Genomic DNA, 26,377 nt, shown 5'->3' on the forward strand with positions numbered 1-26,377 from the left:
CACCCGCCACATACCCATACACACCTAAACTGCAAGATCCAATTGCTCAGCCTCTCTGGACAAGAAAGTCATTCACAAGTCCTGGTGATCTACCTGACCCTTGACTCAATCATTTCTAGGGGAAAAATTAGAACAGTGGTGGAATTAGCACTGAAGTGATTGAAGTCTTGACTGTGTGTTCAGTATTATAGAACCTGCCAGCTCAGCTACCTTCGTATCAGCTCAACCCTGGAATGCACTTTTTGAGCCATTCTTGTCTACAAAAGAGAGAGAACAGCAACATTATCATATTAAGTATAGTAGCTGAAAATTTTGGATTTCCTAAGGCCAAAGTGGGCAATCAATTAGTAATCCCAAAACTAATTATAATTGAAAATGACGAATCTGCACAACAATTAATGAGTGTTTAGACATATGAATCATTTTAAACATTAGTTAAGTATGTTCTATATAAAGACAGATAATGAATCTTATGACTTCAAAGTACACATATTTTCTATAGGATGCCAATAAATCACCTGAAGGCCAGAATATTTATATAAAAACTGTATTGCTCAGCTGGCATGTTGGTGCACGCCTGTAATCTCAGGGGCTCAGGAGGCTGACATAGGAGGATGGCAAGTTCAAAGCCAGCCTCAGAAAAAAACGAAGTGCTAAGCAACTCAGTGAGACCCTGTCTCTAAACAAAACACAAAATAGGGCTGGAGATTTTCCTCGGTGGTCGAATGCCCCTGAGCTCAATGCCTGGTACCCAAAAACAAAAACAAAACAAAACAAAACAAAAAAACTCTATTGCAATTCCAACAAAAAACAATTTATAAGATTTTTTGATTTCTATCAAACAGTATGGTTATTTAGAACCAAATATCTATAAATTATGTTTAGCTGATTCACAAAAACATAAAAAACTGTACATATTAGTGAGGTGCCACATAATGTTTCAGTACCTGTAATGGAATCATACTTATGAGTTGTAATTTTTTTTTCCTTCATCTATTGAGAGAACATTGCTTCATATGAACTTGGAGAAGAAACAGACCATCATCTATCCGCTAGACATATTCTCTTAACCAGGATCTGACAAAAAATGCTTTGCATCTTCCCAATATTCCAACAACACATGTGCTTAACAACAAACAAACAAGCAAAATATAATCAAATTAGCTCCTTATAGCCAAGTTAATAATTGGTCACATGAAATATGAATTTTGAAGTACAACTTTAAGTTCAGGAAACTTCATTACCCACTGGTGCCAAGAATCACTATAACAATATTTTGTGTCTCCTGATTAAGATTTGCCCATTTCTGCCTTCATAATAATTTCTATATGATTGTAAATTTATTATATCCTTTAAAATTATTTCATATCTCAAGCATAAAGGCCAACATTTGAACTTTCTCCTTTATTTAAAATCAATAAATTTATAATTTGTCTTCTATCAGCTATTTATGTAACACATTATAATATTTTAGCATTTATGCTATGATATTACTTTATTAAATAGTGTAACTATTTTTCAATATGTTAGACAGTTTCCTTTGGCATACAATATACCAAAACATTCTGGGTAGACAATAAATTAATGCTTCAAGTACACTTTTATTATTTATTTGAGAAAACTAGTTTTATATTTACTCTGATACCATAATAAATTTGATCATTAAAGAAAATTATGTAATAAATTTCTTCATCTTAATTTAGGTACAGACTCAGATAAAAGCACTATCCTTCTGCTTCCTGTTAAAAGTTACCATTAATGTAGAAATCCAATGGTGTTAAACTTGGTTCATTTAAGATTTATTTTAATGTGTAGCAAGATCAGCTTCAATTTCAGCAAAACAATAGTTCTCAATTGGATGATGGCACTGCACATGGAATTATTATTTTTTAAGAGGGGATGGATCTGTTATGTTTAGATGTGTTGTACCCCTCAAGCTCACACGTGAGCAATGCAAAAAGGTTTGAAAGAGAAATATCAGCTCACAACCTTAACCCAATCAGTGAGCTGATACTTGATGGAATTAACTGAGTGGTAACTAGAGGCAGGTGTGTTGTGATTGGAGGAAGAAGTTCATTGGGGTTGTGGCTATTGGGTGTGTATTTTGTATCTGGCTAGTAGAGACATCTCTCTCTGCTCTCTGATCACCATGTGAGCTGCTTCCCTCTGCCACACACTTCTGCTGTGATGTTCAGCCTCACCTTGAGCCCTGAGGAACGGACCCAGCAACTTATGAACTGAGACCTCTGAAACCCTGAGCCCTCAAATAAACTGTTCCTCCTCTACAGTTGTGCTGTTTGGGTCCTTTAGTTATAGGAACAAATTTGTTTTTCTTGGCCTAAGTTCACAAAGTATAATATACAAAATAACTATAACTAAAGGATCCAAACAGCACAAGGAGGCTGATTTATAGTGGGATAGGGAGCGGGAGCATGGGAGGAATAAATGAACTCTAGATAGGACAGAGGGGTTGAAGGGGAAGGGAGGAGACATGGGGTTATTAATGGTGGTGGAATATGATGATCATTATTATCCAAAGTACATGTATGAAGACATGAATTGTTGTGAATATATTGTGTATACAACCAGAGATATGAAAAATTGTGTTCTCTATGTGTAATAAGAATTGTAATGCATTCTGCTGTGATATATAAATAAAAAAAAATTAATTTAATTTAAAAAACACAATTGGCACAGTGTCTGGTAATACAATAAAACAATTATTTTAGAGTTGTATTTTCTTTAAAACAGAAATTTGTATTTGTGCTGGACAACATATATATAGGTTTGCACCAATGTTTACAGAATCTAAGCCTTAATCAGTAGTTAATGGACAAAAAAAGGTATTTATCTTTGGAGACTGTGATAATTTCCAGTATGACTTGTGAAGTTGTATCATCCTTTTGTTATTTCCCAGTGCTACTATCTTTTCTTTTAATAACAATCCCAATTGGACAGGAAAGATAACAACAGAGAATATTCAAATGTTAGAACCTTCTTCCTAAAAATGAGGAGAGAAATTTTCTCAATCCATTCACCATAAGACGTTAGCCAGAATATAACTCTTTAATTACCCTAATACAGGCCATGAATTAATGATCCAGCAATCTCCCTATTTGGTATATAGCCAAAGGAAGTGAATTTAGTATCTTGAAGAGTTATCTGTGCTTTTGAGTTTATTGCAGCATTATCACAAGAGATAGACACAACCTAAGAGTCCATCAACACACAAATAGATAAAGAAAATATGATATATATGTATTTACATACACACACAGTGAAATATTATTCAGTCTTAAAAAAATAAATCTTGTCATTTATGACAATGTACATGAACCTGGAGGAGAGTATACTGAGTGAAATAAGCCAGACACAGAAGAACACACTGTAATTTCACATGTGGAATCCAGAAAAGCTGTCCTTACAAATACAAAGAGTATAATAGTGATGATCAGGGGCTGGTGAGTAAGGGAAAATAAAAGACTTGGTCAAATGGTACAAAGCCTCTGTTATACAGAATAAATTCTGGAAATCTAATGTATATAATGGCAACTATACTTAATAACCTTCTATTGTGTACTAGAAATTTGCTAAGAGAATAAACTTTAAGTATTTTCATCTCTCTCTCTCTCTCTCTCTCTCTCTCTCTCTCTCTCACACACACACACACACACACACACAATCATATCCATGTGAGGTGATGGATATGTTAATTACCTTGATTATAATAATCATTTTACAATATATATGTTTACCAAAACATCATGTTGAATACCATAAATACATACAACATTTATTTGTCAATTATAATTCAACAAAGCTGGAGCCAAAGGTTGTAATATGTGATTGGAACTGTATTTATCACAGATTATTTATCAGTACAAAATTTCATTTACCTCCTATACATAACATCAATCCACTGAAGAGTGTATCATTTTTTTTTATGTTGAGTTTGTTCTGACCATAACCTAATATAAATCTTACCTCTATAAAATCTAAAATCACACAATACAAATAATTTCCCACACTCATACATATGTTGACCCTTTGTAAACATTCACACATAGAGTTATTAAAGAAGTACATTTAAGTTAACTTATTAGACTTAACTATCCCATGGTAGAATAAAAGTGAATAAATTAAGAAATGGGTGGATGTTTTCCTTATGCACAAGAGCTAACAATATTTTTTAGAACAAAATTGAAATACAATCATATTATGTTCTTCTCTGTTGAAAGAAGCTCATGAATTGTGATCGTTTAGTAAAAATATAAATTTGAGATGTTGACTAGATATGTGTGCCCAAAATACAATTCATTCTTAGGAGTAAAAACATTATTTTAAAGGCAAATTCCAACTTCACTAATATAATTTTGGTTTCACATCTCTGCATCAAAAAGTTTTTTGAGTAAGCAAAAGAAAACAAAAAGTTCCCTCCACAAATTGTGCTTTTATTACCTTGTCTAAATTTAAAAGCAAATTTAGTTAGGAAAAAACAATGTTACAAGTTTCTATCCTCTGCCAAATCACTGTTAATTAAACAGACAAATAAAAATCTTTGAAGGAACAGTAAAATTGGATGACAGTTTATTACATCATTTGTCATTTGATTAGTCACCTCTCACAATTTTAAATTTTTCTCTCTAAAATATTAAAAACTGAGAAGTATAATGTTTAAAGTGCGTGTGGATATGATGGGAGGATAGAAATAACCATGATATGGTTTCTTCATTTTGAGTCAAACTTTTTCCTCTTGCACAAAGGAGCACGATAAGAAAAATAAAAATTCAGTTACCAACAAAGTCATTGATTGTCTTCTGTATTATTCATCATTATTGTGTCTTAAGTCATATAATACTATTTTAATCATAAAACAGGATTTGGTAGCTGTAAAGCAATTGTACCTTTATAGTCTTTCCTTTATTTTTTGGAAAATAAACTTGGAGCAGATACATCCTCACAAACTGTACATTATTTAAAAGGTGAGGAAAAAGGTTAATTGCAATTAGAGAACACTGGAAAGTCTTCTGTAAAATGAATGTTATGGGCCTTTTAGGGAGTTGCCAAGTCACATTGCTTAGGTTATATATCTTTGGAATACTGCTTTGTATTCTCCTGGGTCATGGAGAGTAGAAAGCAACTAAAAAGTTGCTTAAAACTTTATAGATGCATAACTTGTTTAAATTATAATGTGAGACACATAAATGATTTTTTCAGTTAGACAAAGATAAGCTATAAAAACAAATTGTTATTGAAAATACGTAGTTAAAAATCAATTTAGGATTCTGGGAATGTGGTATCATATCACCAGAATTCTCTCTCCCCACCTTGATGACTATTGCACAGTCAGAATCTGCTGGAAGTAACTACTTTTTTAACTCTAGAGTCTACTGAGACTTTCAAATTTCCATAGGAAGGCTTGGGAGATAAACTGAGGTTAATTTAAATCAATTTCGTGTCAGCAAAGCAGCAACTACATATCCCTCTTTCTAGTTCCTGGAAAATAGCTGTGCCCTTGATCTAAAAGCAGCTGCACACAACATGAAGGATCCAGGGTGGGCAAAAGGGACCCTGTCCTCCAAATTTGGGGATATGTGATCTGATTGCAGGCTGAGGCTTCAGATGCCAGAAGTACAGGCAGATGAGTGGCTATTGGAGAAGGCTGCCTTATACTTAAAGGACAAGCACACTTCCTTTCTACCTTTCATGTTATTTTCCCCCTCCTGTTGAAGCAATACATTAAAGAAAAAGAATTTTAAAAACAACCAATATGCTGGTATACATGTAGTAATTCAAAATTGGAAAGTTATTGCATGGATCCAGGAAAAATAATAAGTTCAAGAAAGACCAAAGAAAATCTTAAGTATATAATACCTCAGGCAAATCCTTGTGGCAGAGATAGTCTATAGCAACAAACAAAAACAAAACAATAAACAAAAATTTTAAAAAAGGTAAGGGAAAAGAAAAAACTCTGACTTCCAGACTTCCATTATTAGATTCAAACATCTAGTTTTCAACAACAACAAAAAAATATTACATATAAAAAAGAAACAGAAAAGTATGGTCCACTTACATGAAATTGTATATCACCAGAAATTGTCTCTGAAAAAGACCTGATGGCAAGTGTACTGAATAAAGACTTCAAAACAGGCATTTTAAAGATTGCTAAGGAAGTAAAGAAAGATGTGAAAAACTTCAAGAAAATTATGTATAAATGGAATATAAAATATCAATAAAGAGTTTGAAAATCTAAAAAGAACCCCCCCCAAAAATTCTGAAGGTCAAAATATAGTAACTAAAATTAAAAATCACGAGAGATTAATAAGAAGATTTAGGAAAGCAGAAAAAAAAAGTTAGTTAATTTGAATATTGGAAGGTGGTAATTTTCAAATTTGAGTAACATTAAAAAAAAGAGAGAGAAAAAGATTGAATGAAATTTAACCAAGTCTGAGATATATCCATAGGAATCCATTAAGATCAACAACATATGCATGGAAGAAATCCCTGAAGATCTGAGGAAAAAAAATAGGCAAAGAGAATATTTGAATATTTAAATTCATTCCCTGAATTGGATAAAAGGAAAGAATATAAATATCCGAATATCACAACAAACTCCAAATAAGATAAAAGAGACACACAGCTACACATGTTATAATACATTTTCGAAGACATGTACAGAATTTTGAAAGCTAACAAAATAAATAAATAAAGTAACTCATCATATATAAAGGATCATAACAAAGATTATCAGCAGATATCTCAGTGGCTTATCAAATACAAAGGATCATAAAAAGGTTATTAGCAGATTTCTCAGAGTCGTTGAAGGCCAAAATGCAAAATATGTCCAATATACCTACAGTGCTAAAAAATAAAAATGCAAAAAACCTATTGATCCGGAAACCTATATGTGATAAAACATTTTTAAAAAAGTGAAGGAAAAATTAGGACATCTCCCAATAAGTAAAATATGAGGAAATTTAATCTGCACAACTGCCTTGCAAAAAATGCTCAAGGGAGACCCATATGATGAAATAAGAGGATATTAGTAATTCAAAATCATGTGAAGAAATAAAGATCTCAGTAAAGGTAATTGCAAGGGTAATTATAAAAGCTAGTGTTATTGTAACAATGGTTTGCAAATCCACTCTGATTTCTACATGACTTGAGAACACATTAAAAAGCAATTATTACTCTAGAAGTTAGTATCATTATAATTTTTTTGTAACTTTACATTTCATTTTCTATATAATTTGAAAGACTGCTGCACATAAATTATTAGTTTATATTTGGGAATGCACAATGTGTAAAGATGTAATTTTATGACATTAACAAAAGGAATAAACAAGGCTGTCAAAGGAGCAGAGTTTTCTTTTTTGTTATTGAAATTTAGCTGGTAATCATTCAAATTAGACTATTACAACTTTAGGATGATAATGCCTAAAGAATATATACAAAGGGAAAAAAGAAACTTAGACATTTCGCCACCAAAAAAAAAATCAATAAACACATAATAGAAAATACAATAATTGATGGACCAAAAAAAGATTCAAAGCATGTAGAAAACAAATATCAAAATGGCAGAAGTAAATCCTTCTTATCAGTAGTTACATTTAATTTTCCAACTTTATTGAGGCATAATAGACCAAGAACTAAAAGTTGTATGTATTAAAGTATTATAACTCATGATTTTGATATATGTATATATTGTAAAATATTTACCACAGTTAAGCAATTAATATATCTATCATCTCAGGTAGTTTTTTGGGGAGGGATGGTAAGAGCTCTTTATTTGCTGAGATATAATATTTGTATATCTTTATGGTGTACATTATGTATAAAATCATAATAAATATACTCTTTTTACAAGAGACTCACTTTAGACACAAACAGAGAATGGAATTTGGGGAAAAGTCATTCCATGCAAATTATAACCAAAAGAGAACAACGGTGGCTAAGCTAATATCTGATGAAACAGATTAATTTTAAAAAGCAATAAGAGAGATATTACATATCAATAAAAGATAGTATTGCAAGAAGATACAGTAGTTAAATGCATATATATTCTAAAACAGAGATGAATCTTGAAGACAGTAAGATAAGCAAAATAGACTTAGATACAAAAGATAAGTACTACTTGATTTACTTATATGAGGTGCTTAGAGTAGTCAAAGTCATACATGTAGAAATTTGAATGGTGGCTGCAAGTGAATAGGTGGAATGAGGAATCGGCAGTTATTATGTAATGGATATAAAGTTTTAGTTATAAAATTGTTTTGTTATAGAGGTGTATTTTGTGGATGGGTGCACAACATTATGTACATATTTAATATACTTAAAATGTTTAAGATGCTGAATTTTACATTGTGTGCATTTATTACAATAAAAACAAGTAGAAAAATATAAACATCAACTTATGTAAGAGTATCAATATATTAGCTTAACATATCTTGTTCTGATAAACTAATGAGTTAATACATTTTAAAATGGAAAGTTTCAATATTTGAAAAAATATTGTGTATGCATTTCATGCTATTGTTTTGGTATATGTTATAATTGTAAATGTATAGCTTAATAATCAAATACAAGTTTTGCTTTTATTTCTCATATTCAAGCCCTTTTTTTATTCAGTTTCTTTGTTTATTCTTAGACATAACAAGGGCCTTGAAGTTCATTCAGTATACTATGCTCTCTCAAAACCTACGGCCTGCTTTCCCAGGGACACCTGTCTACCATACCATCACCTGCCTATCATGGAAGCTGCTGGACTTGTGTACTTTTAGATGTGGTCTATGACCTTCAAAATTCAAACTTGACTTTCTTTTTCTATTAATGGTTCAGTATTTATGTAACCATTTCTATTGTACTTCAAATATAATGCATTTTCTTTTCCTTTCTTTTCTTGACTTTTTCTATTAATGAGAGTTTAAAAATGAAAACGATGTCTCTTACAGACATAATTTCAGCTTGTTTAGTCAAGAGCCTAGAAAAATGTAGTGGTTAAATTACTATTTGTTTTATATATATATATATATATATATATATATATATATATATATATATATATATATAAAGATTAAACAATGTTCAAATGTTTCTCTTCTTTTTCTTGCCAATAGTAGTAAAAAGTCAATATGCTTAATGAAAACTGTTATTAAATAAATTAAATCTAGATATTGTTGAGTTGTCCTAGGCTTAAATGATTTATTGCCAATAAACAGGTTGATTGATAATACTACATGTAGCTTCAGTAAAATAGTAATAATAACAATAAAGCTTTAAGAAAGATTTTAAATATAAAAAAATCCAACAAAAAATTGAAAAATGCATAATTGAAAATATGAGAAATATCACTGTTATTTATAATTTACACATTTAAAATTTATTTCATGCCTACGTCATGCCATTATACTATGAACATCATAACATAAAGTTTGAACTAGCAAATATTTTGGTGTTCAGTTTCTAGTCCAGCAAAAAAAAGACAAGAATAATAAGAGTTTTATCAAGATTTTAGCAAGTACTATTGTTAATGGACAGAGAATTTAAAAAGCTTTCAGGCATAGTGTTTATTTATTTGTCTTTGAAAAACACACTAGATTTAGATAGATCAGGGAAACCAGAAAAGCTTTTCTAGTGAAGAGGAGAATGTATTCAAGAATCGTAGCAATAAAACAACACAATCAGAAAATTGCTAGTGTTTTAGAGAGTTATATTAGGAAGAATCAATAGAAAAAATATGCTTTCTGAAATAAGCTAAAGAATATCATTTTCCTTTCTGAAACCTACAAAAAGCTTTTAAAGGATTTTAAAGAGGGAAGTGAAATGGCCACATGTAAATTTGATGAAGATCAGTCTGGCTATCATATGAAGTGCAGATTCAAAGTGAAGGCACATTTGTAATAGGCAAGGATGAAGTTTGAAGGTGAGAAATGATAGGCCTTAAATTAAGGCAGCTACAATAGAAATGAGAGAACAGAATGAATTTAAGATAAGGAAAAAGTTCAATTTACATGGTTTTGTGACAGATTAGAGCTAAGAGAAAAAATGATGGAAAAATCTAGCAGGACCCAGTTTTCTGAAATGTCTACATTGACTAGAAATTAGTGCAAATGTTGTAGATTTGGGGATAGATTTATCCTTTAAGTTTTGTACATTCATAGAAAAATATTAAAACTTAGAAGAGACAGTCCTTTATCATTTTAGGAATAGATATACGTAGTCAAGTTTCTTATTTAAAAAAAAGAAATTACAAATTGAACAAATGTTTACATATTAATATATCTCATTCAGATTTAAATAACATGACTTTTCATAATTTTAGGAACTAAACTTAAAATTACCAAGTATTCAACAAACTGAATACTTTTGCCACCTAATCAGAGTTGGACATTGCAGTTGTATATGTTGTTATCTGTAAGAATAAGTTCCAAAAGAATATGAATAAAGGCATTTAAAAATACATTCTGAATTACTCATTTTCAGATTTTTCTTATAAACAAGCTTTAATATTCAATGTTCTGATATATCAGAGAAATATGTAATTTAGAAAGGCTATTAATTAAAAAATTAATTGTTCCTACTTTACAATTAGTATTGAACCTGACTAACAAATATTTAGGTATAATTTAATTCATGTATGTATTTCTAACTTGTGTTAGAAATTCAACTTCTTTTATCTACGTCATGGCTCCTTTTTTTATTTGGCTTAGACGATTTAGAATCATAAACATTCTCTGATTGTCCTTGAATTTTTAAAAAATATTTTTAGTTGCAGATGAACTCAACATACCTTTATTTATTTATTTTTATGTTGTACTGAGGATCAAACCTAGTGCCTCACACATGATAGACAAGCCCTCTATCACTGAGTTAGAGTCAGACCCTCTCCTTGAATTTTAAGAGACAATAATGCGGTAGTCCTATATATATATATATATATAAAGAGAAAGAGAAAGAGAGGTAGAGAGAAGTAGAGAGAGAATTTTAATATTTACTTTTTGGTGGACACAACATCTTTGTATGTGGTGCTGAGGATCGAACCCGGGTGGCATGCGTGCCAGGCGAGCACGCTACCGCTTGAGCCACATCCCCAGCCCCTTGGTAGTCTTATATTAAAAAACAAATCAGTGGTAAAAATTACATGTGAATGATGTATTCTATTTCAAAAATTAGTGTGTATACTTTTTTTTAAGAGAGAGAGAATTTTTAATATTTATTTTTTAGTTCTCAGGGGACACAACATCTTTATTTGTATGTGGTGCTGAGGATGGAACCCAGGGCTGCACGCATGCCAGGCAAGCGCGCTACCGCTTGAGCCACATCCCCAGCCCTAATGTGTATACTTTTTAAGAAAACAAAATAGATTATTAATAGTATAGAGAAGAAACAAGTAAATAGCTTTCTTTTTCAAATACCTAGTTTCAATGGTATAATCTAATTGTCCCATGTTTTAAAAATCGTGTTTCAAAGAACACTATAGACTTCTAAAATGATGAAGTCAAATATTGCAAATTAAATTAATTTGATTAATGATATAAATTTGGGCTCTGTTATCAATAAATAGCCCAAAGGACAAAAATACTCCTTTCATAAACATATAATATCTTTAAAACCCAAACTCTTAAAAGGGAAATTTACTCTTTTTTTTTCACTATTTTAAGTATTAAAATTAAGTAGCATATTTAGAGTGCTCTATACCCTAAATTATTTTATTTAGTCCCTCTAAACTACATGACTTGAAAATTTTCTAAGAAATTAAAATTATAGTATATATACTAGAATCCATTCTTTAAAATATATATAATCTTCTATATTCCACTTAATAGTTTTAAAAATCCAGACAAAATTCCAGTTATATAATGAAAATTTTATTATATTTTGACATATTATTCACCAGTATTGATTTTCCCTGCTATGTACTAGAATCCAGTGGGTTTTCTTAATTTTTTTGTAGTGGAGGTGGTTTGGTTTTATTGGTTTGGTTTGTTCTTTGGAGGTTTACTGTTAGATGGCCACAATTACAATTTGATTCTGATTTTGTTTAAACTGTACATTTCGATTTTTAATTATTTCCCTGTGATTTTTCTTCAACAGAATACTTTAATTGGAAAGCAAGTGTATATGGTGGGAGCACATCAAATAAGTTGTAATAATGGAAATACTTTATGGCTGATAATTTTTAATCAAAGTATTATTATTTTATTTATCTTGGTCATTGAATTTTAAGAGTTTCTTTTACATTTTGGATATTATCCCTTTATCAGATATTTGTTGTGCCAAATATTTTCTTTCATTCCATACATTCCCTTCTACTTTATTGTATCCTTTGCTATACAGAAATTTGATTTAGTTTGATGTAGTCCCACTAACCTGTTTTTACTTTCATTGCTTGTGCTTTTGGTGTCATGTCCAAAAATTCACTACCAAGAATAAGCCACAGAATATTTCCCCCATTTTCTTATACAAGTTTTCACTGTCCGTCTTTAAGTTGTTAATCCAAATTGAGTTAGTTTTAGGGTATGGTACAAGAAGGGCAAAACTTTAGCACATTTATACAAGCATCAACTTCTTTAATAAAACTCCTAAAACTCAAGAAATAAAACCCCCAATTTAATAGGTGGGATAGGATTAAATTTAAAAGTTTCAACACAGATAGGGCCTACAGAATGAGTGAAAATCTTTGCCAGTTACTCCTCTTACAGGAAATTAATAGCTAGATGTTATATTAGAGATTTTGTGGTGTCCCTCACAAGTTCATGTATTAGATGATATAAGAATTTTCACAAGTGAAAAACTGGTTATGAGAGCCTTAACCTAATCAGTAGATCAGTTCACTGATACAGATTAACTGGGTGCTAACTGTTGCCAGGTAGGGTGTAACTGGAGGAGATAGTTCACAGGGGACATGCTTTTGGGGTTTACATTTTGTCCCTGGTGAGCAGAGCTCTCCCTCTCCCTGCTTCATGTTACTATGTCCTGAGCTGTTTTTACTCTTTTATACTTTTCTGCCATGATGTTCTGCTTCACCTTGGACCCAGAGGTATGGAGTCAGTCATCTACATTCTGAGATCCCTGAAACCATGTACTTCAAATAAACTTTTACTTCTCTATGTTTTTCTTGCCAGGTATTTTGGTGACAGTGATGCAAAATCTGACTGAAACAGCAGAATATATAAAGAACTAAAAACTTAACAGCAAGAAATGTAATAACCTACTCAACTAAAGGACAAGAGGTCTAACAAGACATTTCCCCAAATTAGAAATTCAAACAGCCAACAAATATATGAAAAATGTTCAACATCTTTAGCAATTAGGAAGATGTAAAACAAAATTACACTGAGGTTTCATCTTATTCCAGTCATAATGGTAATTATCAAGTATACAAATAATGATAATTGCTGTTAGGATATAGGGAAAAAGGTAAAGTTATACATTGTTTTTGGGACGGCATATTAGTTTGAACATTTTGGAAATAAGTATGGAGATTCCTCAGAAGGCTAGAAATTGAATCATCATGTAACCCAGTTACCCACCTCCTTGGTATTTATACAAACGTACCAAAATCAGCATAATATTGTGATATACACATACCAATAATTATAGAAGCACCATTCACATAACCAAGTTATGGAACTAGTTTATGTGTCCATCAATAGACGAATGGATAAAGAAAATTTGAGATATGTCCACAATGGAGTTCTACTAAGCCATAAAGAAGAATGAAATTATGTCATTCACTGGTAAATGAATATACCCATAGAGCATCATACAAGTGATATAAGAAGACTCAGCATGTCAAGGAGCAAATGTTTCCCTCATATGCAGAAGGAAGATAGGAAAAGGGAATACAAAAAGGGGATCCTGAAACAAACAGAAGAGAGATTGGTAGAATCAAGCAGGAACCAAGGATGATGGAGGTGGAGAGAAAAAGGGTAAGAACAGGGGAACGAAGTAGACCAAATTATATTAGCTGTATGTATAAAGTACTACAATATATTTCAATTTTACATATAAGTATAATGCATCAATTGAAAAATAAATAGAGGGCTAAAGAGTAGAGGAAGAGGGTCAGAAGGATGGAGAAGAGGAAAAGCTACTGGGGATTGAAATTGAGAAAACTGTTACATGAATTTACACATATGTAAAAATGAGCCCCACTCTTATGTATAACTATAATGCATTAAGAATTAAAAAATAAATAACTCTTTTTTTTTTTTTTTTAAGAAGAGGGAAACCTTTCAAGTGTTTAAAGATGGCTACCATGTCCCTGCCAATATTTCTTTTAAGACAACTGTTTCTGAGCCTTGGTTGGCCTCGTTTCAGGACCATTCTGGGCCATGACCATGATAATCATTGGGACTTATTACAGTTTGAACATTCCCTCTTGACACAAATGGCCCAGATCAGACCTCAAATTCTAGCTAGTGTAGTTCGGACATGGGTAGGACTGTTATATCCCTTATTCTACACACCACATCTCTATTCAGGAAGCCAGTTCAGATGAAGCCCAACTTCCATTAAAACTCCTACAACCCTAAGTCTTCCCTATCAATTGGCTTCCTTCATTCCACCCCATTAAATTCACACTTTGAGTCAAAAAAATTGCTAGGATTATTCCTGAGGTGTATACCATAACTATTGATACAATTGAAGGGCCGTATGATTATATTTGGTTACACTATAATCCATCTGCCATAGTTTATTATTATTTCTTGGGGATTAAGGACCACAAATCTCTCATATTACTTATTTTTTCATATACTAATTGACTTCTCTATGTGAACATGACAACATATTACATGGAAAAAAAGAGTTAAAAGATGATATGATATTCTGGCAATGCTGCAGATTTGCCATGATTTGTGAAAAAACCTGAGGGGAACAGAGAAATCAGGCCAATGAGAGTCAATCAAAATATTAGCTATAGCTGGGCGCTATGGTATACACCTGTAATTCCAGCAGTTTATGAGGTTTAGGTAGGAGGATCACAAGTTTAAAGCCAGCCTCTGCAATTTAGGAAGACACTGAGCTTATATATAAGCTACTGAGCCACATATATATAAACAAAATATCTATTGCAAATTGTAGAGACCCTGTTAGCTATTCATAATGCCAACTGTACAACCCAATATAGACAACCAGAGAAAAAAATTGATATAATTCAAACTCTTAAAAGTTATACAATGGAAGATAGAAACTAAGATCTTGAAATCTGTATGTGAATCCAGTATTTCAACTCTAAAATAGCAAGCTGCAAATTTTTCTTTTCCTCAAATTGTTCATAAAACTTATGTTTATACTTCATTTGGAAATAGTATAAATTCTCATTAAACCTGTCATTATTATTATTATTTTGGTACCAGGGACTGAAGTCAGGGGTACTCTACCACTGAGCCACATTTCCAGCCCTATTTTGTATTTTATTTAGAGATAGGGTCTCACTGAGTTGCTTAGCTTCTTGCCCTTGCTGAGGCTAGTTTTGAACTTGTGATCCTCCTGTTTCAGCCTCCTGTAATGCTGGGATTACAGGCATGCACCAGTACACCTGGCTAAACCTGTCATTATTTTTTTCTTGGTTAGCATAAAAGAGCTCAATTCATACTAAAAACATAAAAATTAAAAAAAAAAATAAAAAAGAATGATCAGAAGAAAAATCCTCCAGACAAAACGCAAAAGAAAAATAACATGTAAGGAAAGGCAAACAAACTCAAAAAAAAAACCCAAAAACCCAATAATTGAAGACTGTTTCAATTTAACAAAGGAAAAAAATTATATTCAGAATTGGTGATATTTGTAGATGCATAATCATATTTTATCAACATAAACAAATACAAAAATGTATGAAGTTGAATATTTAATATTTTTCTTAGGTGGCCTGTATAAAAGTAGAGATTTCTTGATGCCACCAAATGTCCATTATCTTGTTCATCCTCTATAACAGAATGCTGGGCAGTGTGACCTGGTACAGTATTATATTTACCAGGTTGCCTAGTATAATTATTATAGTTATTACTGTAACCTATAAGCACTTTCGAGACTTCCAGGAAAAGTCTACAAAAGCATGGATAAGTGACTTCTCCTTTCATCTGTTTTATATGCTGCTTTGGACCTGGAATATAGATTGATGGCTGGAAACCTTGCAGCAAATCTGAACCCTGAGATGACTGTGAGGATAAAAGCCATGGATTTAGAACACTGAGTGCCAGATGTTTATGGTGCAATCATGCCAAATGTTTACAGTATGTTTTACAAAACCCAAAACTCCCATATATTTAAGTCACTGTTTTTTAGTTTCTTGTGTTCATTGATGGACAAAACTACTGTCATTGCTTAGATACGTGTAGAGAACAAAATATTAAAAGAATAGAAATATGCAAAGATTATAGATATAATTCAAGAGATATGTTGGCTGTTCATTTCATCCACTTGATATAAGATAAAGCATTATTTGTTGAAAACTGGCTTAATACAACAATGAAAACAATTTGAGTTTCATGTTAATACCAATTAGGCTATCCAACCACTGACAATTTTCTTATCAAATAATCTATAAGATAACCAAATATAAATTGAAGTTCAGATAAACAGGGATTATTTTTTATGTCGTATTTAAAATAAAAATTTTATAGTGTACATAAAATATGGAACTTTCCAGTAAAATTGTATTTTACCTAGCAACTTTACTTGGAAAGTCATTGAAAGTCATAATAATATATATTGCACAAGACTTTTCCAAATATATCGTATTTTTTTTGTACTAGATATTGAACTAAGGAGCACTCAATCACTGAGCCACATTACCAGCCCTATTTTGTATTTTATTTAGAGACAGGGTCTCACTGAGTTGGTTAGTGCCTCGCTTTTACTGAGGCTGACTTCAAACTTGTGATCCTCCTGCCTCAGCCTTCCAAACACCACTGGGATTACAGGCATGGGCCACTAAACCTGACAAATACATTGTATTTTTATGGAAGCTTGACAGTTGGAATTACATATAATCAACAATGTCATAATGAATTTAGCTGCTTATAATAATGGGTGAAATAACATTATTTTATATTATTGAATATTATAAAAAATTTTTCTTATTACAGGTGAATAAACTGAAATTTAAGTTTATTTGATATATTTGTTTTAGTTACATAGCTAAGAATTGGACTCTACATTGGTATGATGCAATTTCATTTCAATGTTGAATTTACACCGGATTATAATATAACTTAATGAATGATGAATAAATATAGATATTATAAACATGACATAAACAATAAGTGTTAGATTTTTGAACTAATTTACCTGAAGTGAAAATACAGCAAAACAAAAAATTAGGCTATCCAACCACTTATTGACAATTTTCTTAGTAAGGTACCCTATGGAAAACAGTGCCATTTTTCAACTCCTCCCTTTTCTTCACACCTGACTGCTAATAATGTCAATCAATTCTACTTTCTTTTCCCACATTTGTCTTAAAAATATATCTTTGTCTCTATGCTTGCTCCATCTCTCTTCAATAAGTTTTCCTAACTAAAATAACTTGCAAACAAGGAATCTCCCCCCAAAAAAAATCCAATTAGTTTTTTTCAGGAATTTGGGCAGAAAGAGGATTGAGGTCATGCATAGAGATGAATTCATTCAGCTGAATGAATATAATGGCATATTTTTAGAGCTGGGATTAATTAAAGATTGCTAACCAAAAAATAAGATAACACAATTCCTAAAATTACATTAAATCATTTTTTTTTCTCCTATTTGAATGGCTATTATAATTGGGAAAAATTCAAATCCAGCATTTCCTAGGAACTTCTAATCTCTCCTAGTATACGGACCCTACGAATAAATTTCTCCTCTTTTATGCAGGGTCAGAGCACCTGTGTTCTTGAAATATGTAGAAAGAAAGAAGAAAGAAAAAGAGAAGAGGAAGAAGGAAGAGAAGACAAAAATGAGACACAGTTTAATTGAAAGTTTACAATGTGTCTTATATAGTGTTAACAGCTTTAGAATGTTTTATCTCATTAATTCTCACCAAAAAATAAGTTAGTTCTACTGTTATCTTTGTTTCACAGATACATGAGCTTAGGTACAGAAAGTTTACACAACTTGCTTGAGGTCACATCACTCCTAAGTGACTGAAGATTAATTGCAAACTAGAAAATATGAGTCTAAAGCCTATCTTGCAAACCAGTGTTATACATGCTCCTGTAGTTCAGTGGTATGCTTTTGATCATTTGATGCAAAAATGAAGGCAGGCAAAATGAAAGACTCCAAACATCAATTGAATTTCACTTAGTCTCACACATAATAGAATATGACAAATCTATTTGTAATCTATAGGATCCAGAATTATATAGATATGCTTTCCAAAGGGCACCAGAAAACTACAGAATAGATCAGTTTCATGAGGTGGTTAAACAACTCTTGATCTAGAATTAATCAGGCAATGTAAAAACCACAATCCTTACTACTACTTATTACCTCGGTGACCTTGAGTAAACAACTAAGTGTATCTCTTACTATAAATCTTCACATGTATAAATGGGCATATGATTCTCTGCTTCATGGAGCTGTTTTTAGAGCTAATGAGGTAATTGGACAATGTGACATGATATGAATAATCCTATTAAAGGAATAAAATTACTTATGCAATTCAAGGAAGGGGGATTAAAAGTGTACTCATTCACAGAGTTTTTTCTGCATTTGGAAATGGGAGTAAGCTGATTTAAAAGATAAGAAGTACTTATGCTTTTAAAATGCATCTGTTATTTTAATTGTTTGGAATTAGAATGTAAACATAAGTAAAAACATACTGAATTCTACTTAATATACATATTAAAAAATCAGTAAGGATATTGTATATGTCACTGCTTCCTTTGACATGAAAGGCACATTGTTTCTAATATCTTAGAGAATAAGACATCATTCTCCATTACCTCCTTGAGGAAAATTCTTCGAATTAGAGAACTTCTATCAAAATAATAATAAAAAAAAATTGGAGAAGACTCCTGATTTTTGAAATAGATTCTAAAACAATAAACAAGAACATTAAGAGAAATAAAATAAATAGGAATTTGAGATTGTAGATTCAGTCTATTTTCTGAGTTCTTTACAAAGCAAACAAAATTAAATGGAAATGATAGCTTTTTGAGTACTGCTCAAAAATATGCAGATATCATAAAATTTTAAGATCAATAAGTCAAATGATTGCACCATACTTCAATTACACAGATATCCTGTAAGTGCACAATTTTTTAACTTTATCGCCTAGGGCGATGTTCACTTTTTGAACAGATAAGTGGTTAGAGTTGGTTTCTGTTTTTTTTTCTTCCCTTACCCTGGAGGGCATACCCAGTTGAAAGGAGTTTAGAATCTATATCCCTAGATGTACACCTCAATAAAGAAACATGTACCTCCATTCTGTTAAAAAACCATTTATTTGTTTTGATCAATATTTCTTGTTTCTAATACATTGCGAAATATTTGAAGTAAAATATGTCTTTACCCTCTTCTAACTTCAAGACCTTTAAACTGTTACTCAACCATAACCACATTGGATAGAGATTAATTGTTAATAATTATAGTAATTCAGACAGACATTTGGCATAGAAACATGATTTTGAAATGATTAAACAAGAATAGTAGAGTACAAAGTTTTTTGAACCATCTTCTTTTTTAAAAAATTTTTCCTTGTTCTACCCACTGGTTGAGAAACTGTCTTGCCTTTGCTTAAAAATAGTCCAGATCACTTTATATGAATTGTTTTGCTGCCTCTCAGCCTAGTGAAACCAGAACCAATCCCAGATTGTTTAATCAGAGTATTATAGATTTGTACCAAGTAATTCTTTCATTGAAAGCTATTTATGCCAGACAGAAATTTGGGTGCTTTCTAGAATGTGTACCGTAGGCATCAGGAAACTATTCATAAGTAATCACACTATGATATATTTTTTTATATTTTCTTAGTTGTCAATGGACTCTATTAATATGAAGTGCTGAGAATTGAACCCAGTGCCTCACACATGCTAGGTAAGTGCTCTAACACTGAACCACAACCCCAGCCCATGGTATTATTTTTAACACACTGTTTTCTTTAAAATTGATATAGGCCTATGTTAGAAATACAAGTAGAAAAAAAAGAAATCTCTTGGAAGCAAGTCTGAATACCATTCTTGACCTTATCCTCTTCCCTAGAATCATTTCATTTTGTGAGTCATTTTATAATATGGCTCTAGAAATTTTCTATAAATTAATCTATATATATTTAAATTATGTATTACTTAAATTATATATATTTAAAATATATATATATATATATATATATATATATATATATATATATATATGAAATAGAAGCATCCTAAAATAAAACAGGATATATTTTTATATAAACACCCATGAATATGTTTTCATATTAGCATATGTAAAAGCTATAAAATAACTCTGATATATACACATTCATACATGCCCTCATGTTTTCTATGGATGGTATTCTAATTTTTTTTTCTCACAACACTGTGAAGATGAACAATTTTATACATACATACTTGAGTTCACATGAGTATATTTATAGAAAGAATTTCTAGATGTAGATTTCTTAGTGTATTTTCTCACTAACACATTGCCATATAATCTATGTATCACACTAATAATTTGGATAATTAAAAATGATCTGTGGTATACCTCCCAGCCAGTAGGATGGATACACTAATGTTCCAATGATTCTCTTCTATTCTACATCCACTACTAATTAAAGTTCACTAGACATCACAAAGCCTAGAATGCATCATGCTGCATATACACTTAATAAAGCACTTGTACTTATATACTCACATTGATGTCTTCCAAATCTAAATTATTTAGAATAATATTGTTTCTTTTCCAGATGATGGGGGGTCTCAGAGCTCCCTGAATGGCACAGCTCAGGACAGCACTTTGTCCCACAGTTGCTGCAGTAATGCTTAGTTTCTGATCTTCAGGAAGACTCAACTGGATCACCTCTGTAAAGATAAAGCATCAGTATATTGATGAGCATGTAATTTTGTAACATTAATTGGCATAAAGTTTCTGAATACCAGTGATTTGGGCTTTTAATTTGAATAAAAGATAAAAAAAGCTTGTGATAAAATGAAAAAAGAGTAAACTGCTTCCAACGAAAGGTCAGAATGACATTTCAATTTAATTGATTGACAAGCATTCTCATGAGGCAAAAACTATTAAACATGAAATGAATATCAGAAGTAGAGTTATAATAAGCCTGGCAGATTGCACCCAAAAGAGAGATAAATTATTTAACTGCCAAATCAACATGTAGTGTGTCATTGGCATTGAAATAAAATGATGTTGTTTATTCACTGATGGATTTATATTGTAGGTGAAGTGAGATCATTTTTGGCTGGCTTCAGAGAACAGTAGTAGAGCTGAATGGGTACAATGCTTCAGTATGCTGGGAAACATAAATTAACTGTGAAGAAATAAGATTTATTTGGGAAGTTGAAAGAGGGGAAAAAAAACGGTAGTTCACCAATAAAATAGCAATTGAGTGTAATTCTGTCAGCTGTCCTCATTAGTGTTGATAGAGTCACTTCCTGATCCTTAAATTTTAAAGTTAATATCATATTTTTAACTACCAAAATATATCTTTCTGTCAATAATTATGAAATATAAATATATTATTTGAGATTTGGATCTGAGCTGGGGATGTAGCTCAGAGTTAGTGTGCATATCCAGATGTGGGACATACTGTATTCAATATACTGTGTACTGAAAAAAAAAAAAGCCTGAAATTCTGAAAATTTTGGATTTGGCTTTCCTTTTCTGTTTTCATACAGTTTTTACCATGTGGGAAAATTAACAGCTATGTCATTGACAATTAATCATCAGGGATGACTGAAGTAATATTAATTATGATCCATGTGAAACTCGCCCTTTGGTTTCTTGTTGACATTCATAGACTCTAACTTGTCTACACAATAACTTAGTCTTGCATTTTGACTTTGCTCAGCTTTAGCCAGGTTAGAAATATTGCAAATGATTATTCTTATTTAAATTTCAATATGAAGGGGTGGAATAATTGTCCTTTGTCCTTTCATTATAGTTGATAATATTTTTCATGGGAACTGAGTGGAGAAACTGGTGTCTTTTATTTGGGAATAAAAAGATCACATGAAAACATTTCCATATTCTCCACAAAAGACTCTCTTTCCTTTTTACCATTCTACATTCTTTTTGTCTTATTCTTAATCCTATTTTTATTTTTTTGAGGGAAAAGACCTGTGCTAATCAAGTGAGTTTTATAGAATATAACTATTCTATGTTCTTTGTTTTTTGGTACCATCACAAATCACAATGCTAAAAGTGGCACATGTTTTTGCATCAGAAGGCCATGCTTGAACATTAAATCAACAGTCACCCCATGATCATGATAAGTATTAATGTTAAATGACCTATGAGTTTCCCCAACTGGCTGACACATTGTCATGTGTTATGAAAATAAGCAAAACTGGAATGACCACTCATATTCTTTTAGTCACAGTTTACTCTACACATCTATGTCATCACTGTTTTCTGTTGTCAAAGAAGGGGGCAGAAACATTCATTAAACTAAAAAATTCTACTGGAGAGAGGGTTGGCCCAAATTGTTTTTTAGTTCATAGAAAAGCAAAAATAGAAGATGGGTAAGAAGAAAAGGTCAATAAGAACTTTGTATAATTATATTACAGACAATTTATCACTAATTTATCCCATTTTATCTTAATGCTTCATGGGCAGTACAGAGAATATTTTCTTATATATGCATTCTATTATATGTATATATTTATACTCACATATATACACACAGTCACATACTTGCACACACATGCATATATACATATACATGAGTAAGTACATATAATGACTAAAAAGGAAATACATTTGACTAGTTAGGATTAGGAACCATTTGAAATTTGCAGATTAAGAGTTTACATATTTTTTTTAATTAAAAACTTACAGCAAGAACACAAAGTAATAGCATCATGGAAAACATTATATACAAATTATCAATAATTTTGCTTCTATATTGCTGAATTACAGCTTCTTGCTCCTCACTAAATTATGTGAGAGATAATGGGAACTCTGATCTTAAAACAGCATGATAACCTTGGCTATTCTGGCATTTAGAAATATAGTTGGTACTAAGTCACCCTGGAATCTCTTCACTAAACTCCTGCATCTGGAACTAAGTCTCTGGCTATTTGAATTATTTTTATTTTTATAGTTATATGACAGAATGATAATTAGATAATATGCCATTAAGATCGTGGGGATTCCTTATTGGCTGACTGCTGTATCTAGATGATGCTAATTGAGTCAAGCTGTGTGTAATCAGTTAGGTATATATACCTCTGCTGTCCCGCAATAAAGCGGCTCCTACTACCTTGGTGCCTGCTACCTTGAGTTCCTGCTCAGTTCCCGCTGAGTTTCCTCGCAATAAAGCAGTTCTCCATGGGTTGACATCCCCAGTCGTTTATATTTTTTGTTTTGAGACAGGGTGTGCTAAGTTGCTGAGGCTGCTCTAGAACGTGCCATTTTTCTGCCTCAGCCTCCCAAATTGCTGGGATTACAAGGCATGTGCTAGGGCACCTGGTGCCAACCAGTCTTTTTGATCCTTTATAACCAATACACATTTATCTCACAAATGTTAAAAATGTTAAACATTTTTAATTTTAAATTTCATTAAAAATGCTTTAATAATATATGATGTGCTTATAAACATGTAAAGTTCATCAGTTATACACAAGTGGTCAATATGCCTAGAAATCTATTAACAACATGAAGCAATAATATGGATTGATCAATCACTATGGATCGAGCTGTAATCCCATTAAAATTGATTTTAAGTAAAATCATGTATCACATGATATTAAGTGTTATTTGTTACAATGATAAAGTTAAAAATGTTCAGAGTCAATTAAGAGGTGGTATTCAATGTTTTGAAATAATGTAGTATTTTAATGACTCACAAACTTTGTATCTTATTAAAAGCCATCTCAAGAACTCAAGGAAAGAAACTGGTCATGGTGGCACACTCCTGTAATCCCAGCAAGTCAGAATGCTGAAGCAAGAAGATTGCAAGTTCAAGGCTAGCCTCAACGATATAGCAATACCCTACCTTAAAAAAACAAAAAGTTAAAATGACTTGCTATATAGCCCAGTAGTATAACACCTTGGATTCAATGCTCAGTACCAAAAACAATAGAAGGAAAGAAGTCAGAGTTCTGCTGTTGCCTCTGATCTCCTGATATAAATATTATTAATGCCATTTTTAGTCCATCTCTATGCTTTTGATTAGGTAGGAAAACGGAAAGTAAAGCAGAATAGTTTTCTGACTATTCTAAATTTATTTTCTTTTCTACATATTCTCATCTTCACAACTTGGCTTAGGGGACTATTAATAATTCATTTTCAAAGTTACAAAAAATTGGAACTTTCTTTCAGAAGAAACTAAAGCCCCAAATACAACTATTATGAGTACAACTTAATCCATGAAGAGGAACCACTTGTGGAAAATTAATTTTAATAGCACCTGGGTAATGGATGTGGTGATAGCAAGTTGGGGGGAAGATATAAAGTGATTTTAACATAGTATAGAAAATAATAAAATATTAGGAGTGAATCACATTGGAGTTAAAAAGAATGACTTGTAACTTTGATTTACATCTTTAAAGTAAAGCTTTATTTATTTATTGTAATAACAATAACAGAGCTTATCATAATCAGGATAATGCTATTTTAAATATTTATATACTTTCAAATTTCTACCTATGGACTTATGTTGAATATTTTATTGTATAATTTGTCCAATAGCCCTATATCTAATTGACATGATTATGCTTATAAATCCTATTATAGCAATGAATTTAAAAAATTTAACAGTAATATTTCCATATGACATGTACTTTTTCTTCCTCTACTCCAGTAAGAAAAAAACATTGTTAATTAAAAGCAGACAGTAATATAATATTAATCCAGAAATAGATTATAAAAAGGATAACATTTAGGAATCTTTGATGGAATAAATTATTCTCATAATAAGACAACTTTTATCACACAATTACATGCTCTTTTAGCTAGGAAATTCTGGTGACATTCAAGAATGTTAAGAAATTCAAGAAACAGGTGCTACAAAAATAATTGTTAATGCTTACCTAATTTGGACAGGCTGAGATATAGACTAGCTTATTATAATTAAATGACTGAAAATTTAGACTAATTATGTATCCTTAAAATATTATGTGATTTTCTAATAATATATATTATAAAATTAAAATAAAACAATTAAAATATAATCTAGAAATTTATTTTATTTGGTAACAGTGATCTAGATAATTCAGACAAACTCATCCACAAAAGGAATTTTAAAAGTACAGGAAACAGGCAACAAGTCTTAAATACTTGAAAGAAATAACAAGATGGTAAGGAACTAACTGCCCAGCCTATGTTGTAGTGAGCTTATACCTGAAATCATACATTCCTTGGAGGATTTTCCATATTGAGTAGGTGGCTATGTGATGTCTAAGTGCTTTTATGGGACTTGATGTTCTTCTAGTCATACGAGATATGTAAAATAATAGATTACCCCTCTCTTGCTAAGATTTTAACATGGTATGGTTTGTAGACCACCTTTATCTTGATGTCTCATAAAAAAGGCAACTTTCCACTGTGGAGTAAGTTAATATCATTGCAAACATCTAAACATTGCTATGAAAAATGTATCTCTAATACCTGTCAAATTATCAATTATAACAGCACACAAAGAGAGAAGACAGCATGATTAGAGAAGCAAAAACAAAATCAAATAGAAGTCACAAATATAAGACTGTAAAACTTACTATGTTTATTTAAAAAAAAGAATAGAAGTTTTTGACAATGAACTCAGATCTTAAAAAAAAAAAAAAACACATTACAGGTTTGTAAAAGCACCAAGCAGACACTGTAATAAGTGAAATTAATTATTAAACCATTGTACTTAAAATGAGATTAGAACAAATAAAAAGGGAAAATAATAAAAGGAAAAGAGACTAAAAGAAATTTTACATGAAGAAAAGCAGAAAGACAAAGATTAAAACAAAACAAAACAAAACAATAAAGCTAGTGAAAATGGGTTTCAGTAGAAACCCAAAATGATAAAATGGTACTAAAATAGCATTTAAAGTAAATGGTAGCTGTGAGTTTTTCATAAATGTAAAAGACACCAATCAGTATATTAAAGAAGCTTTTCAAATCTCAAGCAAAGCAAATAGAAAACTCCACTAATGCACACTTAGAGTAAAATCAGAGAAAATCAAAGAGAAATAATGAAGTAATAGGAATTAAAAATACATATTACCTATATAGTAAGAAAAGT

General features: G+C 31.2%; 1 protein-coding gene across 4 annotated transcripts in view; it reads right to left on the reverse strand.

The window, feature by feature from the left end:
- The window catches only part of Fstl5 (follistatin like 5), a 762,470-nt gene that overhangs the window by 240,009 nt on the left and 496,084 nt on the right, over window positions 1-26,377 (reverse strand). For all 4 annotated transcript variants that reach the window (XM_048813586.1, XM_048813584.1, XM_048813585.1 and 1 more), the window contains exon 7: window positions 20,824-20,990. In XM_048813586.1, the coding sequence (XP_048669543.1) occupies window positions 20,824-20,990 (167 nt within the window). The remainder of the gene's footprint in view (window positions 1-20,823; window positions 20,991-26,377) is intronic.

The sequence above is a fragment of the Marmota marmota genome, unplaced genomic scaffold (assembly GCF_001458135.2).
Source record: "Marmota marmota marmota unplaced genomic scaffold, marMar, whole genome shotgun sequence".
Lineage (NCBI taxonomy): Eukaryota > Metazoa > Chordata > Mammalia > Rodentia > Sciuridae > Marmota > Marmota marmota.